The following is a 24,691-nucleotide window of genomic DNA, read 5'->3' as shown; positions in this document are numbered from 1 at the left end:
AATTTCATTTTTTATATACTCGTCAATCTCTTCTTCTTATGATTTAGTGCACAAGTGATCATACGATTGATTAATTAAAGGATCTAATATGACTATGAATTATCTGTGTACAGACAGTATGATGAATTTTTACACTATAAAGCTAAGTTGACTTGCAGCAATATATATTTCTCATATCAATCTTGATATGTAACCTAAAAAATAAAGTAATGACATGTTATTTCCGGTTAAATTACAGTAATAGAATAAATTTTTTACTTATAAGTATATATAACTTAAACTCTATAACTATATGTATTTACGCCATGTAAGACTTATTAAAGGATGAAATACTCCCTATTAGGCTTTCCTACACATTATTGAGATCTTATTCCATGTGTTCTTTTTTCTACTCCCACTACCAAATAGAAAAAAGCTTCACTTCTTTGTGATCCTGACTCACACTATCGTTGATATTATATTCAAGTGAAAAGGAAAGAACAAAAAATGTACTCGCTTCCCAGTATCTACTGATCTTTCAATAGGCTCCAAGAGAAATTTAATCCCCACATTTGGTATGGAGTGTTTTGTACTGAAAAAGCACTAACTTATGGGGGTACGAGAGTAGGAATTAATGGAGCTTTAATTTATAAGCTCATGTCCAACCTCTTGTCTTCAACCTTGCACTTATTTTACTTTTGAATACTATCGATTTCTCTCATATATAATTTGATTTTGGTGCTCCAAAACTAATTTGCTTTTAAACATAAACCAAAATGGAATTTTGAAATTTGAACAATTTTATCCTTAAGCAAGTACAAAATTGGATGTCACCTTTCTCCAAAATATGGCCTACTATGCCATGCGCCACAACACCTTGATTGCATTTGAGGAAATGTCTACCTTCACGATCGAGGAGGAGGAGGAGAAGAATATTGATTTTAAGGAGTGAGACACCAAATATATATACGGTGATTTTTTTTTATTCGCCAAAGTTTTTGTGGATAGAAATATTCGATACATATGCTGACGAAGATAGCACAAATGCTCGCTAAAATAGTCGAAGGTACACGAGCTAGCTCCAAAATTAGAAAAAACTTGTAATACTTACATAAAATATAATTCCAACTCTACCTTATGTCGCTCATCCTGCCATCCAAACTATATTCACCGCATACGTCACCCCATACAAAATTTTGGAAATTAAAAATATAAATAAAGGTACATGGAACTCATGGTGCTTTCATAGGCATTTGGTAGCAATAAACAACCTAGGGAAATTAAAAAAGATTGGAAAGTACCATATAACTAGGTTTGCAGGTAATGTTGAATGATGAAATGTCCCCTCCGCTATTTACTTTCCAAGATTGTGTAGAACGACAAACACTGTCCTACCTTAATCAACCAACAGTTAAAAGAAGCCATTGCACATGCTCTCTTTTCTCATTATTTTACCCAAACAACCTGAGCAGTAAAAGTTTCCTCCTATCAAATTTTCCCTCATATAGGACTATATTAGTCTATGACCTATTACGACCTTCACTCAACTTTGCAGTTTTTGCTATCATACGACTCACTAAACCTCTACGTGGCAGTATATTATGGGTTTTATGTACAGTAGGACCCCACTGTACTTCTATATGTGGAGAAATTACAGTGACCTATAGATATTGCTCTCTGCCGAAAGGGACAAGAGAAATATGATTCGTTTTATACGTGGCAGGTGATTAGCGATTCCTAGTATTTGGTGTCAGAATATGATTTTGTATACGTGTCGACTTGTCCCAAGGCAGTTAAATAGGCCGTTGAACTTGACGGCTCAAAATTTTAGGCAGTTAAATAGGCCATTGAACTTCACGGCTCAAAATTTTAGGGAAAAAAAAAAAGAGGAATTTTCAGAAACCACTATTATTTAATGGTTATTAATTTTTTATAGCTACCATATACTTAATTACTTCTTATAGCTACCTTTTCAGTTGTTATGGTAATGTATTCGATATATTCAAACTATTGTATTAATGAATACAGTATGAAAACTCGACTAAAAAACAGGAAAACACAGTTGTACGTTTATGTATTTAGGTGTATTCGCGTCATGTATTCATGAATACAGTAACGGAAATCAACGTAAAAATAGGTCTCTCCAACTGTTTAAAAATGGAAAGTGGGTCAATTAACGTGATATACATCTAATATAACTCAACAAACACCATTATAACACGCAACATTATCAATCCAATTTATGAGAAGATTTTGCAAACGATGAACACCAAAAAACAGAGCTATCTTCAGAGTTTCACTCTTCTTTTTATTTGGTATCCTTCGATATTTTTTTACATTGATATAAAAGAATACAGTTAAATTGAATACATAACTCATTCATGAAATACAACATACTGCAATGATAATTACCACAAAAACGGTGAGTTATGGCAATGATTGTTGTATTAAATACATATGAATACAGTTAGGTTCAAAATACATTTGAATACATAACTATTATAGAATAGTTGGTGTATTTAAAAATATTGTTGAATAAACTAAAATATATCTAAATACAACAGTCAAAAATCACTATATAAAATAAAAATCAGTGTAGGCAATATCGAATACATATAAATATATCTAAATACAAGAAGAGACAACCACTGTACAAGCTAAAAATCTATGTATGCAGACTCTAATACATATAAATGCATCTAAGAACAGTTGGTGTATTTTTGTTCTCCTTTCTGCTTCAGTGGTTGCTGATGAACCTGTAAATATAGGTTCCGCTTGAGTGATTTGCAAATTGAAAGATGGCCCATCGAAATTGAGTGCTTTGATGGGTATACCTCGGGTAACCCTCTTCTGAGTTGTTGAATCAACAACTGAAGAGGAAATTTCAAGTTTTATGGTAAAAACATAACAATGGTGAATATTTTAAAAAAATTAGTAAAGAGAAAAAGAAGAAGTTTTAACCGGCCAAAAGCCAAAAACTTAAACACTTACCACAACTTTTTGGAGCAAAAATACTGAAATTTGAGGGAAACAATGGCGGTTTCTGATAATTGTGGTTTAATAATGGGGAAGACAATGGCGATGTGAGAGAGAGATCATGGAGAAAGAAATAAGATACTGTGCGGTGATTTTGAAAGAGAATAACTGAAATAAAGAGAGAAAAATATTAGACAGCGTATTTAATGGCTTAACGGTAGTGTATACCATAAATATATATTTTGCTATAAAAACTAAAAGGTAGCTATAAAAAATAATATTTTAAAAGAATTTTTTTAATAATAAATAGGGTATAAAACTTTGCTACACGAGGTAAAATTTCCAAAAAGAACCTCAAAATCATGCATCATTGGGCTTGTAAGAATCCATAATTTGGTTCTAAAGCCCGTTCGTTTTCCTATTATGGCAAATGAGTTGTGTCGTTTGTGTATATGCGTGTTTAATCCATTCTGGTGTCCACTTTGTCTAGAAGTCTTTTTGTGGTGAAACAATATGCATAGCATGACGTTGTATAGCATTTCATGAATTTATATAATTAAATTAACGGAGAATGACGCAATTTACACCTTTATTATTTTTTTTGCTTAAATGTACTCCCGCTATAATATTCGACATAATTTACCTTTACCGTTGGGCAAAATTTTATATTTACACTTAGTTTAACGGGTTGGACACACGTGGAACCTTTAAAACAAAGGAGCCAATCCAGAATTAACAAACTAAGCCCCAATAATATAAACCATGACCCGGTCGGACCAACCTTTAACCTTCGTAATAAGAGTCATCTTTTTAACAACTTAAATTTTTAGATAATGTGAACGTGTGATTCAGTGTAGTATGCGAATCTCCTAATATATTTAGAAAGAAATTCAGAAATAGCAAAGCGTGGTCAAAGAAAACATCATGTTTGAGAGTAATTATGTTATCTAACATGAGAGAATAGGTGGCCAAACCCTCAAATTTTGCGTCTAAAGTTTGGGATAAATTTTTCATTTCATTGTCTTTGAGTTGAGATTTGGAGGTTATGCTTTAGAGCTTGAAACTTTACACTGAATTAATTCCCATGTGTCGGGACCTAAATCGTGGTGGTGCTCATCTACAACTTTTTTCAACATAAGCTCTTAGGAACACGATTTCGTTTTATTGTTTTTAGTATACCTCATTGGATACTTGGATTTTTCTAAAATAATCGTAAGGTGCGAACTCTTTCCCTATGCACGGGGGCAGAAGGAATTCAAAAAATGTAAGGTATATATCAAGCAAACTCTTCCCATCAACCACTTGCAGAGATATAAAATTTGTGGAACTTTTAGGGTTTGTATCTTAGCAGCCGACCACTGAAAACCATCAATATCTTTGGATCTAATCTAATTTCTTATTTTCACTCATATTTAGAAGGTTTATAGATTTCTATCCATCATATTTATTTATTCCCTTTTGGCATATTGAGGTTGCGATGCTTCAACCTTGGATCATTAAAGCACGTACTGCTTAAAGGACAAGTTTGTCCTTTTATATTATTTCATTGCTATTTTTTACTATAGTGAAATTAGCACACAAGTCTTCTATAGCAAGACTCATAACTCAAACTAACTTCTCTTTTGCTGCCTAAGTAGCCTCCAAAAAGATGTTAATTGGCGTGGGGAGAATTATCTTGTAGGATAAATACGCATTCTAATTAAAGAAAATAGGATATTTTAGAAGTTAAATCAGCTATTAAACTTAATGTATATATATTCATTTCGGCTCCATCATATTATTCCATTTTTCTTAATCCAATCTAGAGGCATTTAAAAAATCCAGCAAACAATATCACTATATAGATAAAGAATTCGTTAGATTGTGATTTGCTCCAAAGTCCAATTCATACTCTTATATAGAATCAATATTCAAAGCATGGAAACAGTAATCAAGTGCAGCACTTATAATCTTCTTACCATAGAACTTTCCATGAATAGCCAGAAAATTCAGGTGACGCGCCCTACTGTTGGTGATAAGATGCTACCATTTCGGTTTAAAGAATAAATTTGATTTTTATACCTTTTCTTTAAAGCAGTTAACGGATATGATAAGTCTTGGGTGGTTTTGTTCCATATTCCTTTTTGGAGATAGTTAATAAGGAGAAGAAACAGGTTAACAAACAATCCACAAGAAATAATTGGGGCAAGTGCACGGATAGCCATTTTCAGATATGCTATTTAGAGATTAGTCAGTACTTATTTTGTTCTGAAATTTTAAACTAAAAATCTTAATTTCAGGATAATTCAGAAAATTTTTGTCCTAAAAATTAAACCTAAAAACTGAAATTCAAGACGCACTGACTAATTCCTAAATAGCAGCCCTTTAAAGTGGCTACCTGGTGTAATTTCTTCTAAATAATTAAAATTCGAATTACTCTCTTTATCTCAATTTATGTTACACTTTGCTTCTCGTGATTCAAACTACGTGAATTTTAACCAATATTTTTAAATGCATTTTTTGTCATATTGACATGATTTGTTTTTAAATTTATAGTACTTTTCGTATAGTTTTCGACTATCTAAATATTAATTTTAAAATATTGAGTTGATCTTATCTAATATAGTTTCGAAGATTAGTAAAATTAATTTTTGAAAAGTGAAAAATATTACATTGAGATAATAATATTTTACACTTACAATTTTGGCATGTTGGTCACCTGATATCTCTTTGAGAACGACTTTGCTGGATAATTTGTCAGATGTTCAGATATTACATTGAATTAAGCCGAAGAACAATTTTGTTAGGTTGTTTACTTTTGAATCGAAGAGAAAATGCTCTACTCAATCCAAACGCCTAAGGTTTCAGTATTTTATCAACAACAACAACCTAGTATAATTTTACTAGTGGGGTCTGGGGAGGTAGGTGTACGCAGACCTTACCCCTACCCTGGGGTAGAAAGGCTGTTTACGATAGACCCTCGGCTTCCTCCCTCCAAGAACTCCCCACCTTGCTCTTGGGGTGACTCGAACTCACAACTTTTTGGTTGAAAGTGAAGGGTGCTTACCACTAGAGCAACCCACTCTTCTCGGGTTTCAATATTTTAAGCACTCTATAATTTAGCCTTGTGTCAGAAACTAAATTAAATCACAGTGTGATGTGACTAGCAATAGAGTGATGAAAAATATAGTACGGAAGTTTAGGTCTAGAATGAATGTATCATATCTTATAGACGTAAGCGAATAAGCCTAGGCTCTTAATTCAAATAGGCCTGGCTCTTAAAGTCTTAAACTCTTAATGAAAAAAGTAAACCTTAATCATTGAGGTGGTTAGCAGTGCATATTGAGTAATAAGTGAGATTTTAATTCTAATTGTAGTGGATTATTGGCGAAGGGAGATTACGAAATGGCATTGTACAATTTGTGTTATATGTTATAGTGTGTGAATATAAAATAATCCACGAAAATCAATTAAAAATATATTACAAAAAGATTAACTAGTTGCCATGAGACTACATACAATCATGTTAATATGTTAGTTGTCAAACACCTAAAATATAACTTTGTTTGGAGTCTTATTTGCGAGATTGGCATATATAAATTTTTATTTAAAATCCATTTGCTTTCTGTTGCCAAAATGCTCCACGGTGTCTGTCAATATTTAAAATAGAAAAAAACAGAAGAAAATAACTTATGGACATGTTACTACGACGAGCCGGGGTTATTATTAATTTTTGTCCTCGCTAGAAATTATTTATAAATATAAATTTTGTATATTTTTTCGGTTTAAGAGTGATAATACCCAAACCCGACCCAATACTAACAAAATCCGGATAATATCCACCGTCCACGTGTCAAGATCTGATTGCATGTCCTTCCCCATTCACATTTTCATGACTCTCTCTCCTCTCCCGCCTTCCCTCTTTTTATATTCCCTACAAAAACTCTCCACCATTCTCCCTTTCATTGAACATTCTCTTCATCTTCGCCATCTTCATTCTGTTTCCCCTTGCTTTTTCTTCTCATTTTCGTCTTCTTGCAAAAAAAATCAAACGATAATCAGCCAAGAAACAAAGAAAAGGCCAATTAACAACCTCAAATGTTAGCTGAAACTTGTCCCCATAATAATTTATTACCTCATAGTAGTAATTTTTGTAACAACATGGTTCACTCCGTGCCCAATATGTCGTCAACTACCGTTAACGACGACGATTTCGACGTCCGTCAAAGTAGTTTCTCCGCCTATGATCCCAATCGCCTTAGCGCCGAGGGATCTCCTACGATGTTGTCACCTTGGAACCAAAGTTCTCCTTTTAATAAATCCCCTTGGTACAAATTTGACGATGATGTTCCAAAAAACATCCCACAAAATGGTCTCATTGGTTCTCTTGTTCGTGAAGAAGGGCATATATATTCTTTAGCTGCAAAGAATGATATTCTTTATACTGGTTCGGATAGCAAAAACATACGTGTTTGGAAAGATATGAAGGAATTTGCTGCTTTTAAATCAAATAGTGGTCTTGTTAAAGCTATTATTATCTCCGGGGAGAAAATTTTCACGGGTCATCAAGATGGAAAGGTACGAATTTGGAAGGTGCAATCGAAGAATCCGAGTAATCATAAACGTGCAGGGAGTTTACCAACATTTTTTGATATTTTCAAGGCTTCCATTAAGCCCAGCAACTATGTTGAGGTAATGTCGAAGTTTGACCATTTTACCTATAAGTTTTAAAATAATAGAAAAAATATATTTTTAATTGTTTAATCATATTATGTCTCAACACTCCCTTTCAAGTGCAAGATTGTTTTTTTTTTTTTTCCATGAACCAAATACGTGGAAAATATTTTTTGGTTTTTGGGTGTCGGTCAAATTTGCCCCCAAGGGTTCTGTTGGTTGTGTGAGTGGTTTCCCACGTAGAAGACCTAGAATCGATTCCCCTCACCATCATGAGCCTCCTCAGGCAGAGCTCGTCGCATCAGGCGTTACATTTTCGATGTGATTTGCGAGCTATTGTACAGTGCACATGTTACCAAATGCGCACCCAAATGGTAGCCTGCGGGTTTTCCCGAAAGTTTTCCTCTGCTTGTTCAAGTATATGATTAGAGTTAACACACTCTTAATTAATTGATTATATTATGTGTCAACATAGGCCAAACACCCGAAAATGTACTAGGGTGTATACTTCATTTTGCTTTTTGGCTGATGATGAAATTTGACTGTAAACCTCCCTGATGTCATGTTGAGGTAGTGTGAAATTTAAACATTTTGAGATAACATATTTTTAATTATATTATTTCTGAATAGGTAAAGCGTAATCGGACAGCCCTTTGGATCAAGCATTGCGACGCAATTTCATGTTTGAGCATGGACCATACTCAAGGCCTTCTCTACTCAGCTTCATGGGATAGAACATTTAAAGTATGGAGAGTTGATAACTCCAAATGTTTGGAATCCGTTAAAGCCCATGACGACGCCGTTAACTCGGTTGTAGCCAGCGTAGACGGAATCGTTTATACCGGTTCAGCAGACGGAACCGTCAAAGTTTGGAAAAGGGAATCCGTAGGAAAAAGCGTAAATCATGTTTTTGTACAAACACTACTGAACCAGGAATGTGCAGTGACGGCTCTAGCGGTTAATAAATCCGGTTCAGTAGTTTACTGCGGTTCGTCGGATGGCGTTGTGAATTTTTGGGAACGTGAAAAACAACTGTCTCACGGAGGGGTACTTACAGGGCATAAATTAGCGGTTCTTTGCTTAGCAGTTGCTGGGAATTTGGTTTTCAGCGGTTCAGCAGATAAAAATATTATTGTTTGGAAAAGGGACGGTTCGGTTCACACGTGTTTGTCTATATTGACCGGTCATAATGGACCGGTGAAATGTCTAGCGGTCGAGGAAGATAAGGAGTCGACCGGAAGTGAGAGAAAATGGGTGGTTTATAGTGGAAGTCTTGATAAATCGGTGAAAGTTTGGAGTGTTTCAGAAATGGCACCTAATTTGCATCATATGGCCATGAATAATGGTCAAGAAGATGTAAGCTGGGATTCAATCCCATCCGCTAAATATTCATCTGACGGTCCAAGTATATGACACGTGTAATGATGTTGCATTATTCGTCCAAGGTGGTCTTATACAACATTAATCGCATAGACAAGATCAGAAGAAGAACATCAACGAAGGGATTATGGTGTAAATGAGACAATTCTGGTGTGTGAATTTTCTGGCACAATGACTATGTAATTCAGGGTAGGGATGTGGATGAATAACTTCTTTCTTACAATTTCTTAATTACTTATACCACTTTCCTATAATAGCATGTAAAATTATTTACTTTACAAAGTTTTATTCATCTTGTTATGCATCCGTCTCATTTTAGTTACTATTTGGTATTTGAAATTCACCAACCCGACCAATACGAATTTGTGTCTAGTAACATATATCTACTAAAGAGTAAAAACGTTTCTCGTCAAGAGGCTGAGTTTAAACTGAAAACCTCTAATTAAGATGAAACAATCACAACCATCCATTACTTTTCTTCCGATGCATCTGCTCATCTACATTCTTTTCTTTACTTTAATTTAAATTTTACTAAAGAATTTCGTTTGTAAAGAATTAGAATGTTTGTTTTGACAAAGGAGTAGGTGGATCTTGTCATTAGCAAAGATGAGTGTGTCACTACTCCCTCTTTTAATCATTTCATGGTTCTATACAAATATATAAAATCTGGCGAATCAGACATCATTTTACGAGTTTACGACCATTTTTTAATCCAATATTTCATACTGCGAAGCATGTTCCATGAAACAACCTGGCTTTGACATACCATTTTAATGGAAAAATAAAAAATGATGTATAATTGAATTTCTGCTCACGTTCTCTCATTACTATTGGGCACTAAAAGATTCTTCCGAAGAACAAATCCAGAAACTATAAACTAGACAATTTGTAAGTGATTAATATATTTCACATGCCAATATCTTGACCTACTTCAATGAATTGAATGATTAGAATCTCCATGCATGTAACCGCACGTTGTCAAATCATGAAGTCCTTATTATATTAAGCATAATCCAATGATGATTGTCGCGTAATAGAAACATAACCACCATATCTAATAATGTATACTAGAGTTGAATACTAGGGCCTCGACCACTGGGTACACAATACTTTCAATTACTGTTGAAGACGTAATTAAGAAAATCTAAGTGCAGTTTTTTCTGTATAGCTAATAGTGTCTTAAGCTAGTCACAAACTTTAACATAATATTAGAGAGACATAGGTTGTACATTCGAGTCTACTCATTATTCGGCTTATAAAAAGAAGAGGAGGTGTGTTGAATGCACAGTCAAGAAAATAAGTGTCTTCTCTCTTTAATATCTTAACTGCTAGATTAGGCTCCTTTTGAGCGAGTTCCTAGCCCTTTTTTCATTATCGTTTTTCTCAACATAAATAGAAAGGCCCAACTCACATAATGAGTGACTAAATACTTTATTCAAACATTGCAATGGTTTGATCTTCATCAATGATTAGGCCACCATCATTCCACATTTCGGTTTTCAGGTTGTTGACAACAAATTTGCAAGTCTTGATTGAATTAGCCAATTAGGTATTCGAAAAGAAAGATGAAAAGGAAAAAGAAAAAAAATAAATCAGAAGGGCTCCAGCACATTTGTTTTTTCCCTCATTCCTTTCTCTTTCTTGCTTGGTACCTCATTATTTTCTCTGTTTCTTCTTTCCTTCTTTTTCCACTGCAGGTTGGGGGGGGGGGTTAGGTGGGAGGGGGCCTACTGGCTCTTAATCTCATAACACTCGCAATGACACCTCAAGAAGCCTATCAACCACTTCTATAATGTTGAGAATGAAAGTAAAATACTTTCCTGTTCATAGTCAACTCCCTGAATGAATAAGACTTGTTAAATCAACAGCATTTCCAGACCAACCTCATTACACAGCATCTAGAGTTACTTTACTTTTTATTACTGCTTGGTCCGCTTTGATAATTTAAGAAAGGGCACCTGATACAACCTTTCAAGCACGTGGTTCAACAGTTAAATGAAACGTTCTTCACTGCAATACAAATGGAAAATGATATACTTAAATAATAAACTCATAACAAGAATTAGTCTTAGGTAATTCTCACCACATCTGCTAGATTGTTGGGGTTGATTTCAGCCCAAGGTTCATTTCCTTACATGGTATCAGAGTCAGACCCATTCAATTCTCGATTTACTCGACGTTGGGCCCCATATTATGTTGTCCATGCTCCAGTCCAGTGGGTAGGTTTGGGCGGGCGGGGTGTTAAGTTGTCCCACATCGGTTGTGGCAGAATATCAGTAGATATTAACTCAGCAGCCAACGTTATCTTCATCGATAAATTACAAGGCTCGTTGTCCTTGCAAACAGAAGTAAAAGCAGACATCTGCTTGAATCTGGACAAAAAAACAATGCTGGATATTGAAACAGAAGGCCAAAAAATGAAATATTGACTCCTGCGGTAGTCTCATTTCACAAAACATTTTCCAATTCAGATAAATTTTCTAAAAGAGTTCAGAGAAGTCACATGAAAATGGAAGAATGAACTTACATCTATATACACTGGAAATGTGATACATTGAGTAAAGGAAGTTCAGATTGTACAAAACGTAACTAGAATTGTATGACAACTGTATCTATCTTAGGTTGGAGCTATTAATTCTGGTGTATGATGGGAAAATGACTACAAGAAGATCGAGGCTTCACAGCACTCTAAGTAGAAGTCACTTGCCGATGTTCTTAATAAGAAAGCCTGCGAGAATGCCTCTTTGATACAGGATGATTATTAAAATTTGGTCCCTGCATATAACCACTTCTACTGCCAAATGAATTTAAGTCAAAAATAGGACCACCTCCTTCTAGTATTTTAAGTACCTGACAGATTAGAAGAAAAAATTAATAAAGTTCTCACCATTCTAAGCACACTTTCCCTGTATTGATGAGGGGAAATATCCAGTTTGAACTCTAAGGAGGTACATTAGGCCTACTGAATGATAAAGAATACAGAAAACACACATCTCTAATAAATAACAAAAGAAGAAACGAAAACCTTTGAAATTGGAGGTCGCAGCTGAGGATCTTCCTGTAGACACATGAAGGCAGCATGACTCATCGCCTGTAGTTCATAAGGAAAGTTTTCAAGCGGGGATGAGGTCAAGTTGGAGTCCAGCAAATGATTTTTGAATGCTGAAAGATGATATGGTCCATTTCCAGCTGTAGGGGAAAGGCTTCCTGCAAGCAGGTGCTGACTTCTGTAGCATTGCAAGTCATTGGTTCTTCTACCAGTAATCAACTCCAATACCACCAAGCCAAAAGCATATACGTCAACCTTCTCTGTGACTTTTCCATCATTGGAGTACTCTGGGGCAAGATACCTGAAAAGCAACTTCAAAATAATTCTCATCAAGTAACCACCAATCTATCTGGCAATTTAAACATAGAAATGAGTTCGGAAACGAAAACAAAAATAAGCAGCCTTAGAGCTTAGGATCTCTGTTTAGAGGTCTACAAAACAAGGCTGAAAAGATCTAGTCTATCAATAATAATAAGCAATAATTAGGGTAAGAATGAGATGTATTTAACATAGACATACAGAAAACAGAAAATTACCTTGAAGTTCTAATTAGATGTTCATCTTCAGAAACATCCCACTCATTGTACAATCGTGCAAGCCCAAAATCAGCAACCTTAAATAAACAAACCATCTGATTAGGTTTTGTTCATTGCTTCTACAAAAGGATAAGTGTGTTTGTCCATAATCACATGCAATTATAGATATCTTAAGATCTCTCAAATATAATAGCTTTTCTCATCCAAATGGCAAGTGTATGGATTTGGTTCATCTGATGTAAAAACATCTGCTGTACTTGACACTCAAAAGCTGGAAAGATAAACATGCTTCACCAGAACCACCAGTAAAACTTACCAAAGGTTCAAAATCATGAGTTAAGAGAATGTTTTTTGGTCTGAGATCTCTGTGAACTATACATCCCACTCTGCAATCTTCATGAAGGTAACGTAAGCCTCTTGCTGTCCCAATAGCTATCTTAAGGCGTGAGCTCCAATCTAGAGCTGTTTCCTTCGTTCCTGCAAAATTTATTTGAACATCAAGGTGTTTCAAGTCCAGCACTGATTGAATTCCACATAAAGCAGCACCATACGTTGAATAGTAGACGAACTTTAAAGAGAAAAATTGAACAGAAAATACCATGCAAATGAAAGTCCAACGACTTGTTGCAAATAAACTCATATACTAATAGTCTCCTATTTCCCTGAATGCAGTAACCAACCAGCAGCACAACATTCCTGTGCTGGGCACAGCTCAAAACTCGAACTTCTCTATGAAAATCGGCGTCTGCTTGAGATCCAATAAACTTTAGCTGTTTTACAGCAACAACCACTCCATCCCTTAAAACCCCTTTATGAACCAGACCAAACCCGCCTTCTGCTAGAAAATTTGTGTCTGAGAATCCATTTGTTGCTTCCTCTAGCTCTTCATAGCGAAATTGTTTTGGAGGCTTTCCAAAAGATGGTGCTATACATTGACAGAATGAACATAGAGGAGGAGGTATCGAGGAAGTTCGACCTAAAGAGACTGCTTCTCTGATGCTGGAGTTAAGATAGTCCCTGTCAGTATCTCGATTCAACTTGCTTCCTTGGGTATTTGGGTTTTGGTTGTATTCAATAGAATTCTCATGTTTATTTCCAGAAGTGACAGAACGTGAGATAATTTTGCAGTTTTCTACAGCTGAATTGTTGTCAGCAATAATATGGTTTTGCTGAATCCAAAGGATTGTTTTATGAGTATGATTTTGAGATTTAGGAACTGTTGAGAGAGTTATTATCCTTTCCCCAAAAGAGTGCAGCTCGTTTACCGGATGATCATATCCATTTCGCTTGTGGACCGGTGAAAATGTTTCTTTACTGAACCCTTCATACAGGGGATTCCGCTCATATAGAAGGAATGTGTCTGGATCAGTCAATGAATTCAGTAATGGAGTTCTAATATAGGATGTTCTTTGATCCTCAGGACTGGTCACTGGAGTAGAATGCTTCATTCTTTCATCCTGTATTTCTCTACTATCCTTAACAGGAGAGGAATTGGCAGAAAAGAAAGGAGTTTGGAGTTCCTCTGGACATCCTAGATTTAGTCTGAGAACTTTCGGTTTAGAACCCTTCATCACTACAATGTTGCAACGAAGTTCTTCCATGCAATGCTTACGCTCTAACTTCAATTTTCTGTAGAAAAAAATTGATAAAAGAAAAAGAAATGAGTCCACGAGATATTAAAACAGGGAAAAAGAAGCATAGTGCCATATGCACAAACAAAGATATGATGAGATGATCCCATATAAAACAGTAGAGATAAACTATTAAGTAGCAATTGCAATTACAGAATCTAGTAAGGTACATGTAGAACGTATAGAAGTAACATACACCTCCTATACATGTTTCAGTTAGAGATAAGTGGAGCAACAATATATGGTATATTTTGGTATTACAGCTTTTTCCATAATCAAGCAATATGCATGCAGATCAACTAAAGTTATTGAGAAAAGATATTTTAGGCAAAGATGAATAGAGAGTATAAAAGGATATAACACATTTACATGCTATTACTTGTCCAAAATGACCCAGCTGACTGCATTCTTTTTAGCTTCAGCTGCCACCACACCAGCAGACAAAGCTGAGACGACCTTAATTCGCACCCTGACCTACAAACAGAAGGTGATTTAAATTAAAAACTCATTATTGTTATGTTTATTTGCAAGGTTAATATCGTTTTCAGACTACAGTCACTATAATTTCCTTCTTGACAAGCGTAAATCTTTTTTTTTTTTTATCTTTAACAGTAAATATAATTACTTTTCTGCACACTTTCTCTTTCTTTTCTTTTAATTTCCTCAGTCCAGGAAAAGTAAAGTGCCAACCGCACATTGTAGCGATAATGATTGATCAGCAAAATTATCATTGAGTTATCATACCTAAATCAGCAGAAGTATAAAAGATTCCATAATATTTTATTACCTACCAGACATTTCTTATGGAGAGCACATGCAACCCCTTATACATTATTAGCTTCAAGTACAACAGTTTACATTGGATCCTGACAAGCTTAGAATCTTCTTAAACCTTAATAGAACTCAATTATATCAGACATTGAGATTGAAGAACCAATTAGTATGTGATTAACTACTGAATTTTATTTCTATCCACAACTAGTGGCGGATGTAGCGTAGTATCAATGGGTTCAACTGAATCCATAACTTTTGATGCGGAGTAAATTTTTATATGTAAAAATTCACTAAAATTACAAAAATAGTAGATATGAACTCATAACTTTAAAAATATAATGGGTTCAATGCTAAAAACATTAAAAGTTGAACCCATAGAATTTAAATCATGGATCCGCCTCTGTCCACAACAGTGTAAAAGAAAATTATTTTTACAGTTAAATGTGACTGACTATGTTTAATCTACACATTTAACTGCTGTTTATTTTAACTTGCACGGAATGGCCCAAATGCTTTTTTATATCATAAGTGGATGAAAGTTAAACTCATTATAGTGATTTTCTAACAGCTGAAATTACTTACGGTTACTTTTTACCACCGTTGACCATAACAACATGTTGCACACAGTAATTCATCAAACAATAAACAGTTAAAACTAAAAGTTAAAAGCAGTTCCCTCCTAGTAAAGCAAATGCAGTTACCAGAGTCAATGGAGGATGGTTAAAAGAGGATAAAAACAGAGGCACTTGAGTAATTTTTACTACTGGTAAAAGGAAGTAATTTTACTTACATCTATATGATCGTGAAATTGAAGAACCATCTGAGAACAAGTCTCCGTGATTTGTCCGATTCGATCATGCGAATTCGTCCTTTCATTACTTCGGCAGTCACCTCTCATCCTCGGAAATCCCCAAAATCTCCTTCTCTCTGTAAAAATCGTAAAAAAAAAAGGTGAAATTAAGAAATTTGAACGGTTTCATAAGCTTAACTTGCTAAAATTCATACAGTAGTAACATTACCGGTTTTGTCGTCGGCAAATACGGCGAGCAACGTAATGCAATCGCCAGGACGAACAACGTGAGTGAGAGCCCAAGCTAGTGCAGTCTTAGTGATCACCTTCTCCGCCTTCACGGCGACAATCACTTTGTCGGCCAGATGAGGAGAAATGCCACGTGGCATCGACTGAGTCCGCCGTTCGGGTTTTGGCGGGAACATTGTATGACGTCAGATTCCGGCGACCGATGTGAAGCTAAGCTTCGGGGGAAGGAGAGAGAGAGAGTTTTGTTTTGAGTGTTGAGCGGTTGGTTAACTACTTGTCGGGAGGGAGAGCTATGTGGTCTATAGTATGGGGAGCTAAGAGGTGGGGAGTGATTGTGATTTGTGATTTTAATAATGAAATGAATACTCGCTTAACTGTTAAGAAAGTGACGCTAAGTTGGAATTAATTTCCATAAATGCGGCAAATTAAACCATATACTAATAGAGGCAAGTTAATCTGCACTTGCAATTGATGTAAGGAACCTCATATTTTACAGTAATAAGTTTAACTTATATACATCAATAATGTAAAATTAGATTGTTTTTATTTATTATAGGAATTTCACTTTCACGAAGAGTTACTTTGTACTTTTGGAGTAGACACATCAATTGCAGCAAATGTAGAGGAAGAAATTCTTACTCTTTGGATTAAGATGTTGGCACCATCTATTTCTCTTATTGATTATCTTCACTATGGTCAAAATTTATGATTAGGGAAGGATTACGTCTTCTAGAGAACTTATTATTGACCCCCAAAAATAAACTTTGTGACCCTTCTTCCAAAATTACCGGATCATTTTGTCGAGTTCCTTCGACATGATTTCTTCGGTAATAAGAAATTTTTAACAATGTGTATATAAACTCTTTTATAGATACATACTTAAAACTGAAAACAATTTAGCTAGGTTTATCATTTTAGACATAGCCATTTGAAAAAATTTCTGAGTTAGAAGCGAACTATCCCTTTTAATGGTCCTATTCAATGCGAGTTCAAATTAGTTGGACCATCATATCTCTACTCATATAAAATCTATTTTAACTTTTCTTATTTATTAGAATCCATTTTCAGGCTTTGTATTAAGGGAAAAAAACTAACAAAAGAAAATCTAGCTAACGTTAAACGCTACGTAAAAATTGTGCTTTGTTCAAATTTCAAAAGAGTAGTATATGGAAATATTTCTTAAGACGAAATACAGATGCAGTTTTAATATTTTACTACTTACCAAATTCTTAGGACATGATATCAATTTTCTTTCATGAGGGAATTAGTGTATTCCTCAGAGCTATTTAGTTGTAAGCTAATTCCAATTTCAGAGGTTTAATTAGTTGAAGTGGCAGCAACAGCTATTAATTAGAACTGTGTACAACTCATATTTCTAAGAATGAATGTTTCGATGACCACTTCTATAATGACAGAACGTAATGTCAAGATTTGGTAACAGAAGTTTTTTTTTTCTTTGAGAAATACTTTAGACACATAAATTGTTAAGTAATCCCAAGAAGAAATTAAACTTAGCTATGCCAAGTTACCTAAATTGTTAAGTACATATGACTACCATGTGGATTGATAAACTCATGTAAAAGAGAGTAGTAATTTATTACAATAATATGTTAAATTACATTAATATACTAGTACAATCAATATGTATAATTTAAAGGTCCTATACGCATATACAAAGGAATCAAGAAAGCTCAGCGTTAACATAAACAGCCAAGCAAAACAGACTAATTGGGAGTGAGTGCGTGATAATGATGTATGGAAAATAATGTAGGGCTGGGATACACAGATGAGGACTAGAGACTGAATACTTTATAGTGTACATTTGTATTTATGTAGAATATATAGATCAGCTTCAGCTTTCAGAGTAAGGGAAAACATGAGAAGCTGCCATTTGCATTAGGCTCGCCTTGTTGTTTTCAAGACAGGTCACACGAAAAATCATGTGATTACACTTATTACACAATCAATGCTTCCATTCATTTTGCTACTTCATTATTACTCAATCGATTTCCTAATCTTATAATATCGTCTTTACTATTTTTTTCCTATTTATTTTATGAAGACTTTTGATTTCTAACGCTTTCCGTACGCAATATATACTAATTTCTCCTATATGTTTATCATTAGAGTTCAACGCATATATTGAGATTTGAAAGGTTTTCCCAAATCGAGGTAGATTCAAAATTTTAAGTTAGTAGGTTTGTGACAATAAGTATAAATATGAAAGGATAATACATATGAACCCCCTCAAACTAGTCTTGATTTTACTTACGATCTTAAAGTTTGCGGATGTCCTCCGCCTTTTAAGAATCTATTGTCGAAAGTTAACTATAAGATAAATTTTCTTTGGAGATTCTCAATACATGCGCTGAAATCCGCCTAGCTACTTTCTACTCTACAACCTTTAAAATCAAAAATAAAATAAAATTCAAATTGGTCCAGAAAAAGAACCACGCTAGTCGGAATTTCTTCGAGGCTTAGAAGGCATCTTATGGTTTTAATAGCCTGTTGAGGTTTTTTATTTAAGATGAAATAGTCTTAAAATGAGGGTGAATGGGAAATGGAGGGAAAAATAAAATTTTTGAGTAAAATTTTAAGTTTTCCCCTCTTGACAATGAGACATTGTCCCATATTGGAAGATGAAAAGATTTTTGGTGGGTATATATATAATTGCTCTTCTTGTAGCTCTTAAAGAGTTAAGAAGAAAGCAAGCCTCGCGTCGTCGTCGTCGTCGCTCTCTCGGCTCGGCTTCGGCTTCGGCTTTGGATTTGGTCAAATGATTGATTGATTAATTTTTTGGATTGTTAATAGTAAATATTAACGTAAGATTATCCGCATTTGTAACGGATATGTTTCAATCTGTGTATTGACCAACAGCTGTAATAGCAGCCGCCTAATGCTCTTCCCACCATAGCCAAGTGCTTGCTCCACAAATAAGCTAGTGCATGCTCCACCATGGAGGGTGGAGGGTCGTTCATCTTCAAAGCTGACTGTTATAAATATGTGCAGCAGCTGTTGAAGAAAGACACGCAAACAAAACTGAAAACGCTCAACTTTGGCTATACATTGCACTCCTTCCTCTCAGCATTTTCATACGATTTTCTGAGTTTCTACTCCTTTGTTCTGCATTGTTTTAACTTCAAACAAAGCAACTATAAGTGTGATTTGCTACCGAACTTTGTGTTCGCTGAAACACTGGGGTTTGAAGTACCGCTACATCAGTGTGTGATTCGTTCTATCCTTGGAGGAAATAATCCATAACCTTGGGTATTAGGAGGGGATTAAATTCCTTAAGGAAACACTGTGAATTCAGTGGGCTCAAATTAATTACTGTTTCATTACGATAACTTATATTTTATAGAATTATTATTTACAAATACAGCAATATTGGCAGGACTAACAATATTAAGAATTTAATATTTATTTCTGTATTTGTGTTATTCTTATTATTCTACAAACTAAAACCTTTGTGGTTTTGTGTACTCCCGTTTTGGAGAGTAAAGCCTTCGTGGCGTTTTGTTGGAGATTAAAATCTACGTGATTTTTACTCCAGTTTGAAAATGTGTATTAAACGTTTGTTTATGTCATTCTTTTACAGAAAAAATGACAACTGAAAGCGAAAACCAAGTTGTTCTGACGGTGACTGCCAACGCATCGACAAGCCGAACACCGGCATTGGCAGCGGCAGAAAAATCCGAAAAATTTTCCGGGATTGATTTCAAGCGCTGGCAGCAGAAGATATTCTTCTACTTAACTACGTTATGTCTACAGAAGTTCATCAAGGAAGATGTTCCTGATCTGCCAGATAAAACTCCAGAGAATGAACGCTTTATCGTGATTGAAGCGTGAAAGCATTCTAATTTTTTATGCAAGAATTATATTCTTAGCGGACTGGATGATAATCTGTATAATGTATACAGTGGCGTAGAGACGTCAAAAGAATTGTGGAATGCGCTTGAAAAGAAATATAAAACTGAAGATGCCGGGATGAAGAAATTCGTTGCCATAAAATTTTTGGACTACAAAATGGTAGATAGCAAGTTTGTTATTACCCAAGTTCAGGAATTGCAAGTGATTATTCATGATCTACTTGCTGAAGGTCTTGTCATCAATGAAGCATTCTAAGTAGCAGCAATGATTGAGAAGTTGCCTCCGTTGTGGAAGGACTTCAAAAATTATTTGAAACACAAACGAAAGGAAATGTCCCTTGAAGATCTCATTGTTCGATTGAGAATCGAAGAGGACAATAAAGCTGCTGAAAGGAGAGGCCGTGGAAATTCAAGGTCATGACTTTGAACAATGTCCTTTATGTTTCCGAAATAAGAAAGAATTTAGTCTCTACTAGACTTCTTGTTAAGCACGATTTTAAGTGCATTTTTGTGTCCAACAAGGTTGTCATAAGTAAGAATGAAATATTTGTAGGAAAAGGTTACCTCACCGAGGGCCTTTTCAATCTAAATGTAATGGTTGTGGAAAACAATAATAATATTTCAGCTTCTTCTTACTTACTTGAGTCAAATGATTTATGGCATGTACGTTTGGGTCATGTCAATTATAAAACCTTGCGGAAAATGATTAACTTGGAAGTACTGCCTAAGTTTGAATGCGAAAAATCAAAATGTCAAACATGTGTGGAATCTAAGTATGTTAAACATCCTTATAAGTCAGTTGAAAGGAATTCAAATCCTTTAGACTTAATTCACACAGATATTTGTGACATGAAGTCAATACCATCTCTCGGTGGAAAGAAATATTTCATAACTTTTATTGACGATGGTACTCGATATTGCTATGTTTACTTACTGAATAGTAAAGATGAAGCAATAGACGCATTCAGGCAATACAAAAATAAAGTTGAAACGCAACTTAACAAGAAAGTAAAAATGATAAGAAGTGATAGGGGTGGTGAATATGAATCTCCTTTTGAAGAAATATGTTTAGAATATGAAATTATTCATCAAACAACAGCCCCTTACACGCCCCAATCTAATGGGATTGCGGAAAGAAAGAATCGCACATTAAAGGAGATGATGAATGCGTTGTTGATAAGTTCTGGTTTGCCACAGAACTTGTGGGGGGAAGCCATTCTTACGGCTAATCGAATATTAAATCGAGTGCCCCATAGCAAAACACAATCCATTCCATATGAAAAATGGAAAGGAAGGAAGCCCAACTTGAATTATTTTAAAGTGTGGGGGTGTTTGGCAAAAGTGCAAGTTCCTAAACCCAAAAGGGTAAAGATAGGACCGAAAATCGTTGATTGTGTTTTCATAGGATATGCGACAAATAGTAAAGCATATCGATTTCTGGTTCATAAATCAAAAAATCCCGACATTCATAATAATACGGTTATAGAATCAGATAATGCTGAGTTCTTTGAAAATATATATCCATATAAAAAGGCATGTGAGTCGTTTGGTGAAGGATCTAAACGACCTCGGGAAGAAACAAAAGAAAGTATATATAATCAGGAGGATCCAAGACGTAGTAAACGTCAAAGAACGTCTACTTCATTTGGACCAGATTTTGTGACTTTCTTATTGGAGAATGAGCCTCAAACATTTAAAGAAGCTATGACTTCTTCTGAATTATTGTTTTGGAAAGAGGCAGTCAATAGTGAAATAGAATCCATATTGAACAACCATACATGGGAATTGGTTGATCTTCCTCTTGGAAATAAACCTTTGGGTTCTAAATGGATTTTTAAGAGAAAAATCAAAGATGATGGCACTATTGATAAATTCAAGGCAAGACTCGTAGTCAAAGGGTATAGACAACGAGAAGGTCTAGAATACTTTGATACATACTCTCCAGTTACAAGAATTACGTCCATACGGATGTTAGTAGCATTAGCTGCAGTGTATGGTCTTGAAATTCATCAAATGGATGTTAAGACGGCCTTCTTAAATGGAGAGTTGGAGGAAGAAATTTACATGGAACAACCTGAAGGGTTTGTGATTCCATGTAAAGAAAAGAAGATATGTAGACTTGTTAAGTCTCTTTACGGACTAAAACAAGCACCCAAATAATGGCATGCGAAATTTGACCAAACAATGTTGTCAAATGGTTTTAAGATAAATGAATGTGATAAATGTGTGTACATTAAAAATGTTCCAAATCACATAGTCATCGTTTGCCTATATGTGGATGATATGCTGATAATGAGTAATGACATTGTCAACATAAATGCTACTAAGCGTATGCTCAATAGCAAGTTTGATATGAAAGATTTGGGAGTTGCTGATTTAATTCTGGGAATTAAGATTCATAAGACTCCTCAAGGTCTGGCATGTCACAATCTCATTATATTAAGACAGTACTTGAAAAATTCAAGCACTTGGGCTTTAAAGTTGCAAAGACTCCAATTGACGTGAATCTTGCATTAGCAAAGAATAAAGGCCAAAGCACATTACAATTGGATTATGCTCGTGTGTTGGGATGCTTAATGTATATCATGAATTGTACACGACCAGATATAGCTTGTGCTATAAGTAAACTGAGTCGATATACGAGCAATCCAGGCCAATCTCATTGGATGGCAATGAAATGAGTTTTGGGATATTTAGAACATACTCAGAACTTTGACTTGCACTACAGTAAATTCTCTGCGGTGATTGAGGGATACTGTGATGCAAATTGGATCACCGGTTCAACTGATTCTAAGTCCACGAGTGGATATGTATTCACTATTGGTGGAGGAGCGGTATCTTGAAAGTCGTCCAAACAAACATGTATTGCCCGCTCTACAATGGAGGCTGAATTCATAGCCTTAGATAAAGCCGGTGAAGAAGCTGAATGTCTCCGGAATTTCTTGGAAGATATTTCATTTTGGCCCAAACCGTTGGCACCAATATGCATACATTGTGATAGTCAAGCGGCAATTGGAAGGGCTGGGAGCGTTATGTATAACGATAAATCTCGTCATATACGATGAAGACATAAAACCGTTAGGCAATTACTCTCTAGAGGAATTATCACGATTGACTATGTAAAGTCAAGTGATAATGTGTCGGATCTACTTACAAAAGGCCTAACTAGAGAGGTAGTTAAGAAATCATCAAAGGGAATGGGGCTATGGCCGAGAACAAGTTATTGTGGCGGTAACTCGACCTAGAAGACTGGAGATCCCAAGATCTAGGTTCAAGGAGATCAAACAAAGTCATTAATGACGGTTCAACATTGTCAAATAAAATTTTAGTCCGTTCTCATGATGAGACAATGTTCAGTACCATGGATAAAGCATTAAGGCTTTTTAATAATTTCTAAATTTGATATGGGGTATATCAAATAGTGTATCTACAGGATGACACGTTTAGGAATCACCTATGTAAGTGTGAAGTGTTAGCCGCTTCAAGGAGAACTTTGTAAGGCCAGTTCTCTACGCACTTATGAAACCAGGCAGTGTTCATGGCTGAAACGAACACAACAATGAGAGCCAAAGACGGTTAAGGGTCGGTTGTGTGACTTATGGTTGTCTAGGTATACACCAAAGTTTGACGGTTCAAAGATATCAAATCTACCGATTGACCGAGTATATCCGACATAAGTTCACTACGAAAAGTTCAAAGGAAAACCTACTTATCCAGATGTGATTAATCATTGCTTGCAAATCACACAGTTTTTCCATGCATACTTTCGTGATATAGCCATTCCCCATTCATGTGGGGGATTGTTGAGGTTTTTTATTTAAGATGAAATAGTCTTAAAATGAGGGTGAATGGGAAATGGAGGGAAAAATGAAATTTTTGAGTAAAATTTTAAGTTTTTCCCTCTTGACAATGAGACATTGTCCCATATTGGAAGAGGAAAAGATTTTTGGTGGGTATATATATAATTGCTCTTCTTGTAGCTCTTAAAGAGTTAAGAAGAAAGCAAGCCTCACGTCGTCATCGTCGTAGCTCGCTCGGCTCGGCTTCGGCTTCGGCTTCGGCTTCGGATTTGGATTTGGATTTGGATTTGGTCAAATGATCGATTGATTGATTAATTTTTTGGACCAAATTTATTTGTTAATAGTAAATATTAATGTAAGATTATCCGTATTTGTAACGTATATGTTCCAATCCGCATATTGACCACCAGCTGCAATAGCAGCCGCCTAATGCTCTTTCCACCATGGCCAAGTGCTTGCTCCACAAACAAACTAGTGCATGCTCCACCATGGAGGGTGGAGGGTCGTTCATCTTCAAAGCTGACTGCTATAAATATGTGCAGCAGCTGTTGAAGAAAGACACACAAACAAAACTGAAAACGCTCAACTTTGGCTATACATTGCACTCCTTCCTCTCAGCATTTCCATACGATTTTCTGAGTTTCTACTCCTTTGTTCTGCATTGTTTTAACTTCAAACAAAGCAACTGTAAGTGTGATTTGCTACCGAACTTTGTGTTCGCTGAAACACTGGGGTTTGAAGTACCGCTACACCAGTGTGTGATTCGTTCTATCCTGGGAGGAAATAATCCATAACCTTGGGTACTAGGAGGGGATTAAATTCCTTAAGAAAACACTGTGAATTCAGTGGGCTCGAATTAATTACTGTTTCATTACGATAACTTATATTTTACAGAATTATTATTTACAAATACAGCAATATTGGCGGGACTAACATAGCCAAGGGTCGGTTCCTCGTTATATTAACCCATGGGCCATGAATATTATGCGTAATGTGGTATTGATC

General features: G+C 35.3%; 2 protein-coding genes across 5 annotated transcripts; one reads left to right on the top strand and one right to left on the bottom strand.

Annotated features, from left to right (window-relative positions):
* Positions 1-6,904: 6,904 nt before the first annotated feature.
* LOC104100588 (protein JINGUBANG-like) lies at positions 6,905-9,280 on the top strand. Its single transcript, XM_009607849.4, has 2 exons — positions 6,905-7,626; positions 8,239-9,280. Exons 1-2 carry the CDS (start codon positions 7,033-7,035, stop codon positions 9,019-9,021), a joined length of 1,377 nt encoding a protein of 458 aa, XP_009606144.1. The 5' UTR covers positions 6,905-7,032; the 3' UTR covers positions 9,022-9,280.
* A 2,154-nt stretch (positions 9,281-11,434) lies between these two features.
* Positions 11,435-16,326, bottom strand: LOC104100593 (probable serine/threonine-protein kinase PBL21). Of its 4 annotated transcripts, none has more exons than XM_009607860.4 (8): positions 15,998-16,326; positions 15,769-15,905; positions 14,584-14,678; positions 13,172-14,202; positions 12,890-13,050; positions 12,574-12,650; positions 12,014-12,338; positions 11,435-11,838 (listed from the first exon to the last, which is right to left on the bottom strand). In XM_009607860.4, the coding sequence occupies exons 1-8, from the start codon at positions 16,191-16,193 to the stop codon at positions 11,704-11,706; spliced, it is 2,157 nt and encodes a 718-aa protein (XP_009606155.1). In that variant the 5' UTR covers positions 16,194-16,326; the 3' UTR covers positions 11,435-11,703. The 4 variants fall into 4 exon arrangements, with proteins under 4 accessions (XP_009606155.1, XP_033513148.1, XP_018627767.1 ...); XM_033657257.2 differs by having other exon boundaries at positions 14,574-14,678; positions 15,998-16,289; XM_018772251.3 differs by lacking the exon at positions 15,998-16,326 and having other exon boundaries at positions 14,574-14,673; positions 15,769-15,900.
* Between the last annotated feature and the right edge of the window lie 8,365 nt (positions 16,327-24,691).

The sequence above is a fragment of the Nicotiana tomentosiformis genome, chromosome 4 (assembly GCF_000390325.3).
Source record: "Nicotiana tomentosiformis chromosome 4, ASM39032v3, whole genome shotgun sequence".
Classification (NCBI taxonomy): Eukaryota; Viridiplantae; Streptophyta; class Magnoliopsida; order Solanales; family Solanaceae; genus Nicotiana; species Nicotiana tomentosiformis.
This window is presented reverse-complemented; position numbering and strand designations above follow the sequence as displayed.

Bases quoted from the DNA above. Each gene is read 5' to 3' on its own strand.
- LOC104100588 (XM_009607849.4), top strand. From the start codon at position 7,033: ATGTTAGCTGAAACTTGTCCCCATAATAATTTATTACCTCATAGTAGT. The intron at 7,627-8,238 runs GTAATGTCGAAG...ATTTCTGAATAG, and splicing joins AGCCCAGCAACTATGTTGAG to GTAAAGCGTAATCGGACAGC.
- LOC104100593 (XM_009607860.4), bottom strand. From the start codon at position 16,193: ATGTTCCCGCCAAAACCCGAACGGCGGACTCAGTCGATGCCACGTGGC. The intron at 14,203-14,583 runs GTAATAGCATGT...TTTTTTCTACAG, and splicing joins AGCTGGGTCATTTTGGACAA to AAAATTGAAGTTAGAGCGTA. The intron at 13,051-13,171 runs GTATTTTCTGTT...TAAATTTTGCAG, and splicing joins GTTGGACTTTCATTTGCATG to GAACGAAGGAAACAGCTCTA.